The 18,465-nt window shown below is 40.2% G+C and overlaps 1 protein-coding gene and 1 long non-coding RNA gene across 5 annotated transcripts; one reads left to right on the forward strand and one right to left on the reverse strand.

Moving 5' to 3' along the window:
* The first annotated feature begins 1,511 nt into the window (after window positions 1–1,511).
* LOC133806997 (D-amino-acid transaminase, chloroplastic-like) lies at window positions 1,512–4,008 on the forward strand. 4 transcript variants are annotated; one of them, XM_062245102.1, is made up of 5 exons: window positions 1,512–1,855; window positions 1,963–2,039; window positions 2,234–2,412; window positions 2,694–3,367; window positions 3,662–4,008. In XM_062245102.1, the coding sequence occupies exons 1-5, from the start codon at window positions 1,651–1,653 to the stop codon at window positions 3,748–3,750; spliced, it is 1,224 nt and encodes a 407-aa protein (XP_062101086.1). In that variant the 5' UTR covers window positions 1,512–1,650; the 3' UTR covers window positions 3,751–4,008. The 4 variants fall into 4 exon arrangements, with proteins under 4 accessions (XP_062101086.1, XP_062101085.1, XP_062101087.1 ...); XM_062245101.1 differs by having other exon boundaries at window positions 1,513–1,855; window positions 3,656–4,008; XM_062245103.1 differs by having other exon boundaries at window positions 1,513–1,855; window positions 1,990–2,039; window positions 3,656–4,008.
* LOC133806998 (uncharacterized) lies at window positions 3,363–10,023 on the reverse strand. Its single transcript, XR_009879103.1, has 2 exons — window positions 9,581–10,023; window positions 3,363–5,433 (listed from the first exon to the last, which is right to left on the reverse strand). It is a non-coding gene; the product is annotated as an uncharacterized LOC133806998 (long non-coding RNA).
* Window positions 10,024–18,465: the final 8,442 nt, after the last annotated feature.

Raw genomic sequence — 18,465 nt, forward strand, 5'->3', positions numbered from 1 at the left:
GTAGTTATCCGATTTTCTTAAGGCTTATTTATCTGTATAAATAGGGGTCCTCCCCTATTGTAATAATAGATACAAGAGTTTCACTTTCTCTTTACATCTCTATGTTATTTTGTTTATTTATTTATACTTCATATTTCTATAATCTTAATAGTTTTATAACAATATTGGTTTTTTTTTCCCGTTTTTTATGAGTTGTTGATATATTATTTTCCAACTAGTATAATAATTTTTGTGGTATGATATATCATTTTTTTTTTATGATATTAGTTTTTATCTTGTTATACATAATGGTAGTATATAATTTTGTATCATGATATATACATTTTAATGGTAGTATATAATTTTATTAGCATATTATATATACCTTTGAGTAATAATTTTGTAAGTTTTATTGAGTATTATTTTTTAACTCAGTATATGTATTTTGTGGTATGATATATCATCATTTTTAGATGATATTTAGGTTATATCTAGTTATATGTAATGGTGATATATAATTTTGTTAGCATGGTATATACATTTTTTAGTAATAGTTATTTAAGTGTTGTTGGTATATTATTTTCCAACTCATATATTTTTTGTACTATGGTATATCATTTTTTTAGATAATATTTAGTTTTTATTTTTTTATATATAATGGTGGTATATAATTTTGCTAGCATTGTATATACAATTAAATAGTGGTATATAATTTTGTTAGCATTATATATACATTTTAATGGTGGTATATAATTTTGTTACCATGTTACATATGTTTTTTGACTAATATTTTTTTTTTCAATTTTTAAGTGTTGGTATATATTGTTTTCCAACTCAGTATATATAATTTTTTTAGATGATATTTAGTTTATATCTTGTTATATGTAATTATGATATATAATTTTATTAGTATAATATATTCATTAAACATAATATATACATTTTTTAAGTAATAATATACCACGTTTATTTTTGTCAAAAAAATTTATAATGTAAATAATTTTATTATCATGGTGTATTAATTTTTTTTTCTTATGGTATATAAACTACTATGATATATATGATTTATATGTTTAACAATATGATATATCTATTTGTTGTATTATGATATATCAAATTAATATATCATGCCAGTAAACTTATATACCATAATTTTAAAAAAAATCAACTAATATGAAACCACAATAACAAAATTTGATATATTATAGCATAAATATTACATATACTGTGTTAATAATAGTTAAAACAAAATATATAATATTAACCCTATAACTTTGATATATCATCCCATAAAATATATGTACACTAGCTAAAAAAGAATATACCAACAACTCATAAAAAAAAATTAAAATAATTTTAAAATAAAAATTAATTAAACAAAACTAATATACTTATATTATAATATTAAAATATTTAGAATAAAATAGTAAGAATATTCTTTACTAAATGACATATTAAAAAAGTGATTACACTTTGCACCAACAACCTTTTATTAATTGCACATTTTTTACTTTTGGCATATTAAAATACTAGGAAGGTTTTTTGTCTGTCCGGTTGTTTTTTTCTCTCGAGTGTTCAAGTGCCTTAAGGAATCTCCTAGCGCAATCCAGATTATTAATTAATCGCATTAATAGTAACGATCTCAAATCAGAGATTTCGTTTGGTTCTTTCATGGCTTCCTTTTCCGTTTCATCTCTTATCAAACCCATTTCCCAAAACCCAAAAATATCCATAAGAAGCTCCAATCATTCGAATTGTTCTAAGGTGATTCCGCATGGTTTGTCCTCTTTGGCATTTGGGTTCAGGGTTTTTCAACGTGGGTCGTGGAGAGAGATGAGGATTGTTACAAGTTCCATTCAAAATGAAGCCTTGATTGGTAAGTAAGTTTGGTTCATGTTATTTCTGCTTCTAGCTCATCATTATTTGTTGAAAATAATTCGAAAATGAAAACATAGTAAGTATTTTTTTTTTTTTTCATTGTAGTATCTCACAAGAAGACAACTGTTGTAGCAGGTTCAGGTATTCAAACATTTGATATTCCACTACTGACTAGCTCAGATGTAATTTTCTGAACCTTACTTATATGTCTCAAGGAAGTATTAGCTTTGATACATACATATGTATGTGTGTGTGTTTTATAGAAACTTAATCATAAAAAGTCATTTTGGGCTTGATACTTTTTGGAGAGAGACAAAGAAAATATGTGCGCTTTTATAGTTTAACTAATGTTATTTCTCTGAAAATGCGTGTTTAGGCAATTGAAAGGTTGAAAGCCAACCGGGAAAACCATCAAGGGAAGCAACAATTCTTGGCCATGTACTCCAGCATTTTTGGTGGAATTACAACAGATCCTGCGGCTATGGTCATCCCTATTGATGATCACATGGTACACAGAGGGCACGGTGTTTTTGACACTGCTACCATAATGGACGGGTTAGTTGTTGTGGAGTGGTCTGACAAAGACATAAATTTCTTTTCCTATTCAACTAGACTAGAACACATAGTTTGGCTGTAGTTTTTACTCTTTGAGTTGTAAAAGAAAAATACTATGTGACTGTGGCACTTTATTAGTTTGTCACCTGTACTGCGTTTGTATTTCAAAATACCAAGTCTATTTAAGAAAAACCATTTCCCTTTTAAAGCTAAATTGTTCAATGTTTTTGTTAGGTACAAAATTTCAACGATTTCATTATGTGTGCCTTTTTACATGGCAGATATCTATATGAGTTGGACCAACATGTTAACCGTATCCTGAGATCAGCAAGCATGGCCAAAATCAACCCTGCATTTGATAAGGAAACATTAAGAAGAATACTCATCCAAACAGCGAGTGCCTCAAAGTGCAGAAATGGATCTATAAAATACTGGCTCTCAGTGGGACCTGGCGATTTCCAGTTGTCTCCATCTGGTTGCAACCAACCAACATTTTATGCTGTTGTGTTTCAAGATCAATCTCCTTCTTATTCAAAGGGAATCAAGGTAATAACATCGTCAGTTCCAATAAAGCCTTCACAATTTGCAACAACAAAGAGCGTAAACTACCTCCCAAATGTTCTTTCAAAGATGGAAGCTGAAGAACAAGGTGCATTTGCAGGGATTTGGTTGGACAATGAAGGGTTCATTGCTGAAGGGCCTAATATGAATGTGGCTTTTGTCATGAAAGAGAATGAACTTTTGATGCCTCAATTCGATAAAATTTTAAGCGGTTGCACTGCTAATAGAGTTTTGGCTCTGGCTGAACAGCTAGTGAGCGAGGGAAAGCTTCAGGGAGTAAGAGTAGGCAATGTGACTGTAGAAGAGGGGAAAAATGCAACAGAAATGATGCTTCTTGGCAGTGGAATACTTGTTCTGCCTGTGATACAGTGGGATGATCAGATCATTGGTGATGGTAAGAACTCCTGTGCATTCAAAACATGCTGATAACTTGTTTGTTATGTATACTTTATATTTCTCTTGTATTACATCGATCATTATGCAGTAAACTAAAGGCTTATCACCATGTTCCTTTTTATGCTAGGAAAGAAGAGAGAATGATATAAGCTGCAATGATATTGATTTGACTTTCTTTCCATGCATTATATTACACTTTCATGAACTGTCAAGTTGAGATTAATTTGCTTGCAAGTAATATCAAAGTTGATATACGAACAACATAAAACTTTTGCTTTTGTTATAGGCGCAGAAGGTTCAGTTACACAGGCTCTCTTGAATCTTATCATCGAGGACATGAAATTCGGGCCTTCATCTGTTCGTGTGCCGATTCCTTACTGAGTCATCTTCAATCTTCATTTCTATCTCGCATATAATGTTTAACTTGAAGCAGTTGAGCTCTATTACAAGCCTTGGAGTTCTGTCCTGTGAATTATGCAGTTTGTTCTTTGTGTCTAATAAGCAGCTGGCCTTCTCCAAATGGAAGACAATTTTACAACATGGTGTATAGTCAAAGCTACAATCACAATTGTTGTAAAATGGATTCTTCAATTGTTCTAAGCGAAATTAATCTTTTAAGCCAAAATTACAAAAGCTATAGTGAAAGGGTCATGTTCTTCTGGTATCCGTAACTCTATTAATCTTTTCCATAGAAGTTACAAGATTATCTTTATAATTGTTTTGGGGAAAGGCAACACTGTAGTAATGCTTGAAAAGAAAGTTCTTTAAGATTTAAGATGTGACTATGTAATTATCAGGCTACTAATTACAATATCATAGTATTTTAAAAAATATTGGTTGTTAATGTCAAGTAGTAATTACATTCTTTATCATGTTTTGTAAGACTGACCGGAATTATAGTGTAAAATAAATATTGTGTGATAATTAATAATGTTTAGATAAAAAAATTAAAATAAATTTTATGTACATAAATTATTTAAAATGAATTTATATGTTTAATTATCTTTTATTTCTATGACAATTAAAAATTCAAGCATATAACATTTTATCATTCAAATATATAACAATACAAAAATGAACTCGACAAAAAAAAAACCTAAATAAAAATCAATAAACATACATATTGACATTTGTTCTTCGTGATTTCATTGTTGGAGACGTGACATTCATTAGAGAAGTAGTTAGGCTCATCAGGAGTTAATGAAGTCACGTGGAGCTCACCTAGAGCTCTTAGGAGTGTAAGCTCCTAAATAAAATTCAATAAACATACATATTGACATTTGTTCTTCGTGATTTCAATGTTGGAGACGTGACATTCATTAGACAAGTAGTTAGGCTCATCGAGAGTTAATGAAGTCACGTGGAGCTCACCTAGAGCTCTTAGGAGCGTAAGCTCCTCCCAATGCGTTATGATCCATTTCCAGGCTTAGATGTCTTCAAGTTAGGTCACGTCCCGAGGACCTCCATTGTGGTCATCTTGCCTTCTTGGTCAGTTAGTCCTCCAGGTCTAGGAGTTTGTCCTCGGGACTTGAAGGGAATGTCAAGTGTCAATCACAGTGACTTTGGACCACAAGCGACCGTCTGACAACTTTTGGTGCCTCGAGTAGTGGTGTCGAGCCCGTACACTCGACAATTGCCATGTCCCAATGTGCTACCTGACATGGGAAAGCGTGCATCTGTGTTCTGGCAGTGTCAGGGGTGCGTCTCCTGTAATGCCCTACTACCTTAGAGCCGTTACTAAATGAGTTTAAAATGTGCGATTAACTCGCTCAGCGAGGTTTTTAGAACAAAAGTGTGATTAAACAAAAAGACAAGGCTGTAATCTTTAAAAGTACTCCATTTCACTAAAAGTTCCAAGAGTTTAACATTTGGGATCCCAAAACGAGGTTTGTAAAATATTTACAACTCAAAATAGATTTACAGCTGACTAATTATCAAAAACAGAGTTTAGTACAGCCATTTCTCAAAATGCCCCCAACCAAAGCAGTCGGGTAGGCCAAACATGTACGCGCCGCCCCCACGCTCTCCGTGCTCATGGCTGGTTGACTTTCTCTTTGCCCTTACCTGCAACACAGAGCACCCGTGAGCCGAAGCCCAGCAAGAAAACTCACACAGCACATAACATATGCATATCATACAACCACTATAGCAGATAACCCATATCTAACCAGACAGTACATAAGATTTAAACACATATACGGCCATGCCGTCCCAGAAGCGTTACTAAAGCCTGGAAACTCGGTCTACACCGTAAGGATATCCCATGTATCCATTGGGGTCTCACCCTAACCACAAGCACTCCATGTGCTAAGTGGTATCCCCGGCCCCACTGTTGTTCTCGGCCTTCGCCATTCTTGGCCCCTTTGCCGTTCACCCTGCTATTACCACATTTAGCATTCTCAAATAACAATCAAATATATAATCATTCATTTAAGGCTACATCCTAGCAATAATACAATATAGGGCCGCGCCCTGCAACAAAACTATGGGCCCAAGCCCTGCTCTACGGGTGCTACAGTTTTCTTACCTGTATCCCGAGCTTTCCGATGCACCAAGGCCGCGAGCACGGTCCTCTAACCCGAGCCTCTCCAAAGACCTAGTCACAACACATATAAAACACCCTTTAATGCTAACCAATCCAAAACCACTTTTCGGGGCCAATCCCACACTCTCGGAATCCCCAAATTCTTAAAACAATGCATCGGAAAAATCCCCCGAACCCCCGGAGCAAAAGCTCAAAATTGCAAAATTTCCATGTTCTGAAAATAGCCTAGCGCCGCGGCGCCCGGCAAGTCAGAGAGCATTCCCCTGCCCAGAAGCAACCTCGCGCCGCGGCGCTCCTTCGCGAACCCAGAAATCTGGGTTTTCCCCTGCATTTTCCCCGAGCCAAAACACTCCCAACACATACCCAAACCCCAAAATCAGTTTAAAACCCCACACAAACCATTTAACAAACTATAAACCTCAACAACAAGCTCAATTACTCACTTACACTCAAAATCCACACTTGAGTTTAAGATTTCAGAAATTTAACATTAGCTCTACAAACTCAAACCAGAATTCGAGTAGGATGTAAATCAGACCTCCAAATTCCTAAACCTTATTAGATATGAAAATTCAAACATATTTAAAATCCTTACCTCAATCAAGAGTTCAACTTTGAGCTGCTCTTCCCAATCAAGTCCCAAGCTCAAACCACAACCTCCTGCTGAACCTAACCTCAATTTATCCCAAAAGTTCCAAGCAAAGCACATAACTCAGTTCCAATTCCATGATACTCTTAGCTGAATCCCACAACACATACACAGAATTTTACTTACCTCAATTCACTGAGTAATCCTCCATGTTCCCTTAGCTTAAGTTCTCTTCTTGATCCCAAGAGGTTTGCCCTTAGTTTTCCCTTTCCTCCTCTAGGTTTCCTTTCAATTTCAGCAAGAACAAGATAATGCCTAAGTGTAAAACGTGGATGACTCTTTTCCCTCAGCTGAAGGTTCTTTACCTTGCCAAATTACTATCCTATCCTCCCATAGTTATCATCGCCTAATTAAACCTCAAGGGCACTCTTGTCCTTTCCCCTATATTACAATTCTACTATTTCTTCCACCTAAACTTGTTACTCCCAGCAGTTACTAATGGTTACCCAGGTTACTCAATCACCAATAACCATTAACCATAAATCTTCAACTCAACTCACAAAATTCCCCAAAGTACCCCTAGGCTCCTCTTGAGCCGGGTATAAAATCTCGTTGTGACTTTTGAGTTATCTAGCTCTCTAGGACCGTCTCGGCACGTGCATCACATTAATATCGCCACACCCACGTGGTACAAACCACATAATACAATTATCATATTTATGCCCTCAACGGGCTAAAATTATCAATTTACCCCTATCAGGCAAACGGGGCCCACATGCATATTTATACCACCTAAACATGTATTCTAATCACATATTCATTTAAATTCATATATTATCATATTAATTCACTTATTGCCCTCCAGGCACGCTAATCAAGGTCCTAAACCTTATTAGCAACTTGGGGTGTTACATCTCCCGTAAAGTGGTGGGCTGCAACCTACAAATTGGGCCCCGTGCAATACGCTTGAGCCCACCACCATAAATAATGCACCTGGAGGTGTTAATTAGCATTAAACTCCCAAATGATCAGGAATGTTTGTAATAAATCCTCATTAAGGGAATTAATTGTCCTCAGCCACTACAAATAGGGTTAGGGCTTTCATTGTAAATGACTTTTGACTTTGAGACTTTCTTACCCCAATCTTTGTACTCAGAACAATATATACGCTGCCTGAGGAACTTTCATTGGAGCTTGACATCTCAAGCTTCAAAAACACTAATACTAAAGCCTTGTGGACTAGGGTTGTTTTATAACCTGAACCACGTAAAACCCGTGTCTCTTTCCAACATTTCTTTAAGTTCTTATTTAATTAGTTGATAGCAAAAAATGCACTCACACATTTTGGTGCTTTTATTGAGAGCTTGAAGAAATCTTCGAAGATTTAGTCATGGTGACCACCAGAAGAAATGCTCCAGACGGCGTTCCTCCTCCCACCGGGGCTAAGGGAGGAGAACTCAGCCGACCACCTCTGCCAGAATACTCAGAGGTGGCCCAGGAGGATTACGACGAGAAAGCCGAGTACAACGGCGAAGACGAGTTTTATGAGGATGATTATCCTCAGCCCATGGACGTAGAGGAACCGCCAGAAGAGGTGGCTCTCAGAGGCCAAGTCACCACCCAGCAGCAGAAAATCGATGCCCAGGAGGGGAATATCGCCGCCCTACAGGAGATGGTTAACGCCATGAGGGTTACGCTGGCGGCCCAATGGTTGCGAGTGGACCCTCATGACGAGATACCGCCTAGGCGGCCACCCGGTGTGCCACCTGCGCACCCAGTTGAAGTGATACCTGTTGAACGAGTGGGTGTGCCTCCCAAGCACCCCACTGACATGGCGCAAGAACCGCCAGCTGACGTGCCACCTGCGCACCCCGTTGGCGCTAGAACCCTGCCTACACCACAATATTGTGGTAAAGGAAAAGTTGATGAAGATCCCGCGCAGTGGCGGAAGAGAACTCGTCTGGCTTCCGAGCCTATTCAGGTCTCGAGATAGGCCAATGATGACAAAGGGCGTGGGGCCCGAGGACACTGCCAGGCCGCTAGTGTCCATGGAGCCCAGGGCGTTTCGCCCAGGTGCGTTGCGACAGAATGTGTTAGGGCTGGAGGTGGTGTGTTGCAAGCACCTCGCAGGCCTCCAAGACACCCTGGCCAATGGGCCAATAGGAGAAATGTCTCTGCCAACCGAGGACAAGGAATCAGTGTCTCGGTCAATAACGAGTGCGTTGACTTCGAGGGGGAAACAGAAGTAGGATACTCTAAGGACGGTGGTCGCCACCAAGCACAACCTGACCTGCGAGATGACTTGAATGCTCGCAGGGTGTTGTGAAATTAGTTAGTGTGTGCAAGAATACACAGTTGTCAAACAAGTAATAAAGTGATAAATCAAATATCGTCTCGACAAGGATTGAAAATTGAAAATTAATTCACAAAACTAATTACTCACAAATTGGTTTCAATGCAAGTAAAACAATGAGATAAAACTAAATTAATGAAAAGCAAATAAAATTAACAAACAAAAATACTAAGAGAAGAAACAAGCTAGAATTATAAAATTATCCTAAAAATGCAATTATGGTAACAATGCTGCATAAAAATGTTGCAGCAAACTGGGCAGAGTTGACTAGGAATTTAAATGTCATTATATTTTTTCCAAAATATTTATGGTTTGATTCTCTAATTAATTAACATAATCATATGCTCAATTAGTTTCAAGAACACCAATTTAGGCACAATTCCTCTAAGTTATACAAGATGATAATACATTTCTATACCATCACAAATCCAAATCTAAAAAATTAAGAACTTGCATTAATCAAGTTTGTGTTAATTAATATTAACTTTTCCAGAATTAATATTAATTCAATTACCCACTAATGATGGCCAAACAAAAGCAAGCATTCAACAATATAACCACCTGATTGAACAAACAAATTTGCCAAAACACACTTGCAACAAAGCACCAAAAGTCACAATTTCAACTCAACAAAATAATAGTAGCAAAAGAGAAAATTAACTCATCATAATAGAATGTGAAAAAATTACAAAATTACAAAGTAGATAAAGATAGAAAGAAAAACCTTCTGGAGTTTGTCACAAGACTCCAAGCCCCCCTCTAAAATCATCTTCTTCTTCCTCTTGGTTTTTTTCCCAATTGCTAAATAAAATCGCTAAATAAAATACTTAAAACTAAAACTAACAAAATAGTGTATTTTTTTCTTTTTCTTTTCTCATTTTTTTCTTTCTTTTCCTTTCTTGCTGTCGGCGTAGTCTCTCAAAAAACCCAGCTGCCTCTTCTTATGTATATATGTCAGATACGTATATTTCTCTTGTCCTCAAATTTCCACACGTGGCCCTAGTTTTTTTTCATTTCTTTTTCTTTTTGTTCTTTCTTTAATTTATTGAACATATCAAAAGTAATTGCACACATGGTAGACATGTATTGGTTGCATAATGGAACGGAAGAAGACAATGATGTAGCAAGCTTTGATCGGCTAATAGAATGGATGCATAATAATTCCAATGTAACGCGAAGCACTAGATCTTTGCCTTTTAATTTCATATTCCAACACATTTCTTCTAATCTTTTGATCCCATTTTTCTTCAAAATTTTGCATTTAAACCCGTATAAAAACAAAAACAAAAATAAATGAGGAATTTTAATTAATTAATTATGAGAAACTAAATAAAATTAATTCAAAATTAATAAAAATGACTAAAACTTATCTAAAAAAATACTAAAGTTAATATTTATTTTACACTAATTAATACTAATTTACAGACACTAAAATAAATTAGAAATGCTTGAGGAAAAAAACCATTTTTATACGCAAAAAGAGCTAAATAACTTCATTTTAATAGAGTTATCACAAGGACAGAGCAGCTCTCGAGGAAAATCTCGGGAGAAGAAATCAACCATGCCTCTGAGAAGACCTTAATGCTCAGAGGAGAGAACACCCAGCACAGAGTGCCAACCAAGACCGCGACCCTCTCCTAGCAGAGTTGAAGAGTTTGAAGAGAATAATGCTTTGAGTGGCCCGGAGACATGGCCACGCCTCCGACTTGGAGGATGAAGATGGGGAGTCTTGTGCTCCTCACATTGTGGAAGCCCCGTTACCTTAAGGCTTCAAAATGTTAGACATCACGCCGTACAGCGAAGGAACGAATCCCACCGACCATCTCTCAAAGTTCAATAGACTGGTGTCGGTCCATCGGGTCTCTGAGGATGCCAAGTGCCACGTCTTCCCGTCGAGTTTGAAGGGACCAACAGATGAGTGGTTCAAGAATCACAAGCCAAGATCCATTCACTCCTGGCACCAACTCTCTTCCTCCTTCTGAAGACAATTCATAACTGATCGGAAGGTGAACTTTGAGGTTAATTATTTGGCCAACAAAAAACAAGGAGCACTTGAGACCCTTAAAGCCTACATCAAACACTTTAAGGAAGAAGCAGCTAAGACCAAGAGGGTCGATGATGGCCAACAGTTGATGGCGATACAAGCTGGAATTCGAGCAGGTTCCCCACTATGGGAAGACCTCCAGCGGAGAGGATGCCATAGGCTCGACGACTTCATACGTCAAGCCCAAGAGTATATCAACTAGGAGGATGCCCAGATTGGAGCGTTTAGGGGACCAGTCTATTTCCCCGTTCCGTTGATTCCAAACTTCGTGGCTCCGGGAACCCAGTACTCTCCATACACTCCAGCCCAAATGAGTGTTATGAGCGCTCCACAGTTCAGTCAAAGTGTTCAACCAGCTGGCTTCAACGCCATTCCAAATAATGGTTTTAGTGTCACCCGGCAGGCTACAGAGCAGCTCCCACTGGATACAGTGCTTTTTTAGTCTGCATTCAGTGCTAGAACTGCAGATCCAGCCCAGTCCGCGACACCCAGAAAGGTCCCCATCGGAAGAAAATGCGGGGGAAAGGGCAAGGGCAAAAAGCTTAAGTGAACTGGAGCATCTCCTGACGAGAAGTACACTTCACAATACTCAGAGTACATAGACTTGGTGGCCAGGGAACAACAGGTCCACTATTAGAAACCGCATCCTATCTTGAGGGATCAAGAGAGAAGAGATTCCACTAAGTTTTTTCAGTTCCACAATGATGTGGGGCACCCCACCAACGAATCCATGTAACTTAGAGATGAAATTGAGAATATCATCAAACTGGGCACCTCCACCAGTATGCTAGGGTCGGAGCACGCCCAACCTAGGCTCCAACCATAGAATTGCCTCCACAACAGGTGGTTCCTCAGGCTTCGGGTCAAGTGCCTGCGACCTCACAGAAGTAGGTAGCCCTTGGAACTACCCTGGTAAACGGGAGAGTAGGGACTATCTCTGGAGGACCCCACTTGGGGGGCACATCGGGGGGCTATGCACATTGGAGGACCCCGTGATGATGAAGTGTTAGCGGTAGCTGAACTGCAAGCACTAATGCCCTGAATGACGGATCGAGTCATCACATTCTCTAAAGATGATGCTCGGAGGGTGCATTTTCCCCACCACGACCCTTTAGGGTCAAGAGCCAAATTTCCAACAAAATGGTGGCTCAGATCCTGGTGGATAACGGGAATTCTGTGAACATCTTGTTCAAGTTAGCCTTCGAGAAGATTGAGCTGACTGCTAGTGACCAGTCCCCTTGCACCTCCACTCTTTATGGGTTCTCGGGGGAAGGTCTCATTCTGATGGGGCATATCAAGCTACCAGTGACACTTGGAGAAGTTCCTCGCTAGATCTTCAAGTACTGCACATTTGTGGTCGTAGACTGCTTCTCTACTTACAACGCCATTCTGGGACATCCACCTTTAGTGGAGTTTAGATTCGTCATGTCAATACGCCACTTGTGCATGAAGTTCCCCACTGTGGCAAGAATATGCACAATCCGTGGAGACCAAAAGGAGGCCCGCCAGTGCTACAATGTATCCCTCAAACATCCAATAATGGTGATTGAGTCTGTAGCCCCTGAGCAGCCTCCTCCTAAGGAGATGGAGGTCCAGGGTGTTCAAGAGGAAAATGACTCCAATGAGTTGGACCCTAGAGTTTAGGAAGAAAGGGATATTGAACCCATGGAGGAGGCCGAGGAGGTCACCCTTTACGCCTCCAATCCAGACAGGAAAACCAAGGTCAAGAAAAATCTCAAGTCGGAAGTCTGAGAGGCCATGGTGGTCTTTCTCAAGAAGAATTAGGATGTCTTCGCCTAGTATCACTTTGACATGATGGGTATTGACCCAAACATCATATGTCATGCCTTGAATATTGACCTTGATGTTGCCTTGGTGCAACAGAAGCGGACGACTATTGACCCAACCCGGGCGCTGGTGTAATGCCCCAAAATCCCTAATAAGGTTTAGGACCTTGATTAGGAGGCCGGGAGGGCCATAATTGATTTATTATGTTATTAAATGATTATATGCATGTTTATGTGAATTATATTATAATATGATGATAAATGCATGCATATGGGTGTATTTTTTAATTATAAGGACATTTTGGTAATTTGGCCCGTTAAGGGCGTAATTGTGTATTTTCGTGCATGTGGGTGAGTTATGAATGTTACCACATTATATGTGGATTTGTTTGAGCCTTTCGGCATGAGACGATCATGAAATGCAAGTGTTCGATCTGGTCATAACGGGATTAAGTTCGGGGCTCAGGGTGAGGCTCGGGGTGATTTTAATGATTAGAGCGTTGCCGGGAGTTAAAGGGTAATGGGATATGGATTATTGGTGTTTAAGAATTTTGAGAATAGCGGGAATTGGGGGCGTTAATTATGATTAACAAAATAGGTGTGAAAGGACAATTTTACCCTTGGTGGCTGTTAAGGTTTATTTTAGACTTGAGGGCATTTAGGTCTTTTCACCCTTAAGGATTTATATCAGCCATTAAGGCTGTAGAAGTTTACCAAAAACAGAGTCTCACTTCCCTTCTCTCCCGATGGTTTTTCTTCCCCATTTCTCTTTGAATTTTCAAGCTCTTTTTGAGGAACCAAGCCAAGGAACCAAGCTGTGATAAGCTAGGGTTATGCTCTACCATTGAAGAGGGTGTGTTGCTAAGATTGAGGTGAGTTTTTAGCCATTAGAACTCTTGTTTTTGCTCTATTTTCCTAGTTGAGTTTCAGCTGGTTTTTTAGTTGGAAAGTTGGGAATTGATTGGAGTTTTGGCTAGGGTTCTTGGGGTTGTGGTGCCTAGGACATGTGGAGATGGTTTTTGGGTTCATTTGAGACTTAATTTGATGTTTGGAAGCTTTTGGTTTGGATTAGAAATGGTGGAATTGAAGGGAGAAGTTTTGGGGCATTCTCAGGCTGGAGGTAGCGCTACAGCGCCCACTAGGGGGCGCTACAACGCTACCTGAAGAAGTTATGGGGCGGTTTTGGTTCTGTGAAGAGCACTGGGGCACTAGGAGGGTAGCGCTACCCTGTTTCTTCAGAACCCCTTTTTGAGTGTTTTTAAGGGTTTTTGGCTCGGGGTTTCAATCCTTAAGGCCCAGGATCAAATCTACTCACCGTGTGGGTACATTTCGGGGTCCCAAGAGTGGGGTTTAGATCAAAACCCTATTATTGTTGATTTTCATTAATCGGAGATTGTATTTGGTTATGACTAGGTGACCACTAAGGGATTAAAGGATCGATTGTTCTCAAGGGTCGTTCTTGTTCTAATTCTCGCTCGAAACAGAGGTAAGAAAATTGCACCTTGTGTATATGTGACATGCATGGTTATTCTTGATGGATGTTGGATGTCTAAATGTGATGCATGTAATGCACGAGAAACATGTGATTAGGGCATCCCGTGAATATTGAATATGAGATTGGTCAGAGCATGAGCCTCTTTGTTTATGCATGATCCTATTGTGCTAGCAATTGTTAAGTAAGCATGCCGAATGCCCTGTATTTGGATATTTGACATATGATATATGTTTGGTAGCATTGCTTACTTGTGTATGGCACTGACTAGTCAGGGTCAGCACTGGTCGCGTATTACAGACCTAAGAGCCGAGAATAGCATAAGCGTCATGAATGTAGGGCTGATAAAAGATTAGATCTAATCGATATCAGCGTTGAATGACTCTAGGAGCATTAATGCTGGACCGACCCTAAGGTCAATGAAAATTATAAGCGCTTGACTAGTCTAGGACTAGTTACTCAGAGCCAGGGCCAAAGGCCTAGGTGACAGTTTGTCACATGGCTAGGGAGCGGAATCCCATGGTTGTGACTCTATGGTCATGCGATAGGTTATATTGGTGATTAGTTCATCGAGTACCTATCTTGTTCAAGCTAGTGAAATGATCACTTATCTATAAAGCCCCGGTGACCTTATCGTCACATGGCTAAAGGGAACGGAACCCACCTTAGTGACTAATACAACTGTCACGCTTCTATTTAGGGCTATAAGCCTGGTATGGTTATTGGAACCACCAGTGTTAAATCATTTATCTGATTTGGATTGACTTGATAGTCATCCACTCAGGAGGGTAGGATTCCTTATCCTGGATACCCATCATTATGTGGATTTGTTTTCCTGCTTGAATAGGGCTATATTTGCTAGGCGTGTGCCTTATGACTTGTTGACATGTTATTATTGATCATGAGCATATTGAGTTTTCTTACTGGGCTTCGGCTCACGGGTGCTATGTGGTGCAGATAAAGGCAAAAGAAAGCTGGACCATCCTTGAGTTGGAGAGCTTAGGTGACGATGTGTACATATGTGGTTGTTCGACCGCCACGATCGAGGGTTGAAAGAGGTACTAGGGTTAAACCATGTTTTTCCGCTTAGATTGGCCAGTTGTAAATATTTTCTTGTAATAGACTTTTAAATTATATTTTTTGGATCCCAATGTATACAGTAAACGTTCTAATGAAACGTTATATCTTAACCAAAATTTTTAATCCCTAAACCGCTAATCATATTTAGTTACATGATTTTGGCCAAATGAATCGATTAGCAAGTTTAGCACTGTTTATAAGGCACACCGTAACGGTCCCTGGAGTTTAGGGCATTACAGCTGGCCTTAAAGGCGGAAGTCAACAAGCTTTTCACGAACGATTTTATCCGAGAAGCCCACTATCCAAAGTGGTTGTCAAACCCGATCTTGGTGCCCAAGCTTGATGGCACCAGGAGGACCTTCATAGACTTCTCCGACCTTAATAAGGCCTACCCAAAGGATTGTTTCCCTTTGCCTAAGATTGATCAGACCAGGTATGAGCTCTTGTCATTTATGGATGTGTACTCGGGGTACAACCAGATTTCCATGCATGTCGCCGACCAAGAACACACCATCTTTTGGACAAACAAAGGTGTCTACTGTTATAAAGTGATTCCCTTTGGTCTTAAAAACGCTGGTCCCACATATCAAAGATTAGTGAACCAGATGTTCAAAAACTAGCTCGGTAGGAACATGGAGGTTTACGTGGACGACATGCTGGTGAAGTCTAGGACAACCCTCGACCACGTGAAAGATCTGGCGGAAGTATTCTCGGTCCTTCGCAGGTTTGTGATGAAGTTGAATCCCTAGAAGTGCACTTTTGGAGTTGCCTCTGGGAAGTTCTTGGGCTTCATAGTCAGCGCCTGAGGAATAGAAACAAACCTCGAGAATATCATAGCATTGACATAAATGCCATCCCCCAGGAAGCATAAGGAGGTGCAAGGCCTGACGAGAAGGATAGCAACCCTGAGTCGTTTTGTCTCGAAGGCGACTGATAAGTGCATCCCTTTCTTCAACACCCTCCGAGGAGGTCAAAGATTTGAGTGGACAGAGGAATATGAGCATGCATTCTAGTAGCTAAAGGCGCACATGGATAACCCTCCAATTTTGTCTAAACTCGTAGATGGAAAGCTCTTGCTCGTCTACATGGTTGTTTCCTAGAATGCCATTAGTGTTGCCCTGGTCCGCAAGGAAGGCTGGGTCCAACATCCCGTCTACTATGTGAGTAAAAGACTCCTCAGAGTGGATTCCAAATATCCACTCATGGAAAAGCTGACATTTTTTCTGAAGGTAGCTTCTCAAAAGCTAATGCCCTACTTTCAGGCGCATCCCATCAGGGTCCTCATGAACCAGCCCTTGCAGCAAGTCCTCCAGAAACTAGAGTCCTCCGAGAGACTCCTCAAGTGGGTGGTCGAAATGAGCCAGCTCGACACCACTTACCATCCGAGGACTGCCATTTAGGGACAAAAAATGGCATATTTTATTTCCGAGTGCACGGGAATGCACGATCGACCCAGGGAAGCCCCAATAGTTTGGCTCACGTGGAAGCTGTATGTATATAGGTCCTCCAATGAGAATAAAGTTGGAGCAGGCCTTATGTTGATATCCCCTGAAAGGCACAGGGTTCACAGTGCTTTGAGGTTTGGATTCGACACCTCAAACAATGAAGCTGAGTACAAGGCACTCATTGCTAGACATTGAGTAGCCCTAGAACTTAAAGTTGAAGGCCTCGAAATCTTCAATGATTCTCAGCTCATGGTGAATCAGGTCCTTGGAGAATACCAGGCCCGGGGGATAAATATGGCCGCCTATCTAGCAAAGTCCCAGGAAATGCTGCATAGCTTCAAGAAATTTACCATCCAATAGGTGCCAGGGGAACATAATTCGAATGTTGATGCCCTAGTCAAGCTTTCTACCACTAAGGATGCTAAGTTGATCAATGTGGTCCCAGTAGACTACTTGGGTGCTCCAAGCATCTCAAATTCCAAGGAGGTAGAAGCAGTCCATCCCCAGGACGGTTGGATGGAGTCTATTCTGAAGTACCTAGACTTTGAAGAGTTACCACAGGACAAGAAAACAGCTTTACTAGGTGCCTCGGTACGTGATCATGGACAGTAAGCTGTACATGCAAGGATATTCATTGTCCCTTCTCTGGTGTGTGTCCAAGAAAGAGGCCAGCCTCATCCTCCGACAAGTGCACGAGGGATTTTGCGAGGACCACACTGGGGGACAGAGCCTCGCCAAGAAAATCCTAAGACAAGGGTACTTTTGCCCTACAATGAATGGTGACGCAATGGACTACGTCAAGAAGTGCGACAAATGCTAACGCTACGCCAACATACATCGAGCTCCTCAAAATGAGCTCATGCAGATGACAAGTATCTGGCCCTTCGCAGTCTGGGGCATTGACCTTATCATGTCCTTGCCCTCGGGAAAGGGAGGAGTGAAGTACGCTATTTTGTCAGTGGACTACTTCACAAAGTGGGTTGAGGTAGAACCTCTCGCTACAATCACTTCCAAGAAGGCGTGGGACTTTTTCATCAAAAACATCGTTTGTCGCTACGGGCTCTCGAGGAAGATAGTCTCTGACAACGACTTGCAATTTGACAGCGAGTTGTTTACAGACTTTTGTCAAATGCACAGAGTTATGAAGAGTTTCTCCTTCGTAGCTCATATGCAAGAAAATGGGAAAGTGGAAGCTGTCAACAAAGTGCTTAAAGCCACTTTGAAGAATAGGCTTGAGCAAGCGAAAGGTGCCTGGCCTGAAGAGTTGTCTGAGGCATTATGGAGCTACCGCACCACTGCTAGGACCTCTACTGGCCATTCGCCATTCTCCATGGCCTACGAGTATGAAGCCATGCTACCAATTGAGGCAGCAATCTTCACGCACCAAAGAGAAACATATGATCCAACCACAAACCATGCTTTACTTCGAGAATCTCTAGACCTTGTGGAGGAGCTCCGAGAATTTTCACAGCTACATGTAGCATCCTACCAACAAAAGGTGGCCATATATTTCAACTCCAAAGTGAAGGATAGGAAGTTTGGGTTGGAGACCTAGTGTTGCGAAGAGTTTTCTTAGCCACCCGAGACCCTGGTGTTGGGGTGTTAGGCCCTAACTGGGAAGTCTCATACCAAGTCAAGAGCATCGTGTGTCAAAGGACATACAAATTGGTTTGACTGAATGGGGAGTTAGTGCCCACGCCTGGAATGACGAGCATCTTCGCCGGTATTATCAGCAGTATGGGCAATGTATTTTCTAAATTT

The sequence above is a fragment of the Humulus lupulus genome, chromosome X, assembly GCF_963169125.1.
Source record: "Humulus lupulus chromosome X, drHumLupu1.1, whole genome shotgun sequence".
Lineage (NCBI taxonomy): Eukaryota > Viridiplantae > Streptophyta > Magnoliopsida > Rosales > Cannabaceae > Humulus > Humulus lupulus.

Coding starts and splice junctions, on each gene's coding strand:
- LOC133806997 (XM_062245101.1), top strand. CDS start 1,651: ATGGCTTCCTTTTCCGTTTCATCTCTTATCAAACCCATTTCCCAAAAC. Junction 2,040..2,233: donor CACTACTGACTAGCTCAGAT/GTAATTTTCTGA, acceptor ATGCGTGTTTAG/GCAATTGAAAGGTTGAAAGC. Junction 2,413..2,693: donor ACTGCTACCATAATGGACGG/GTTAGTTGTTGT, acceptor TTTACATGGCAG/ATATCTATATGAGTTGGACC.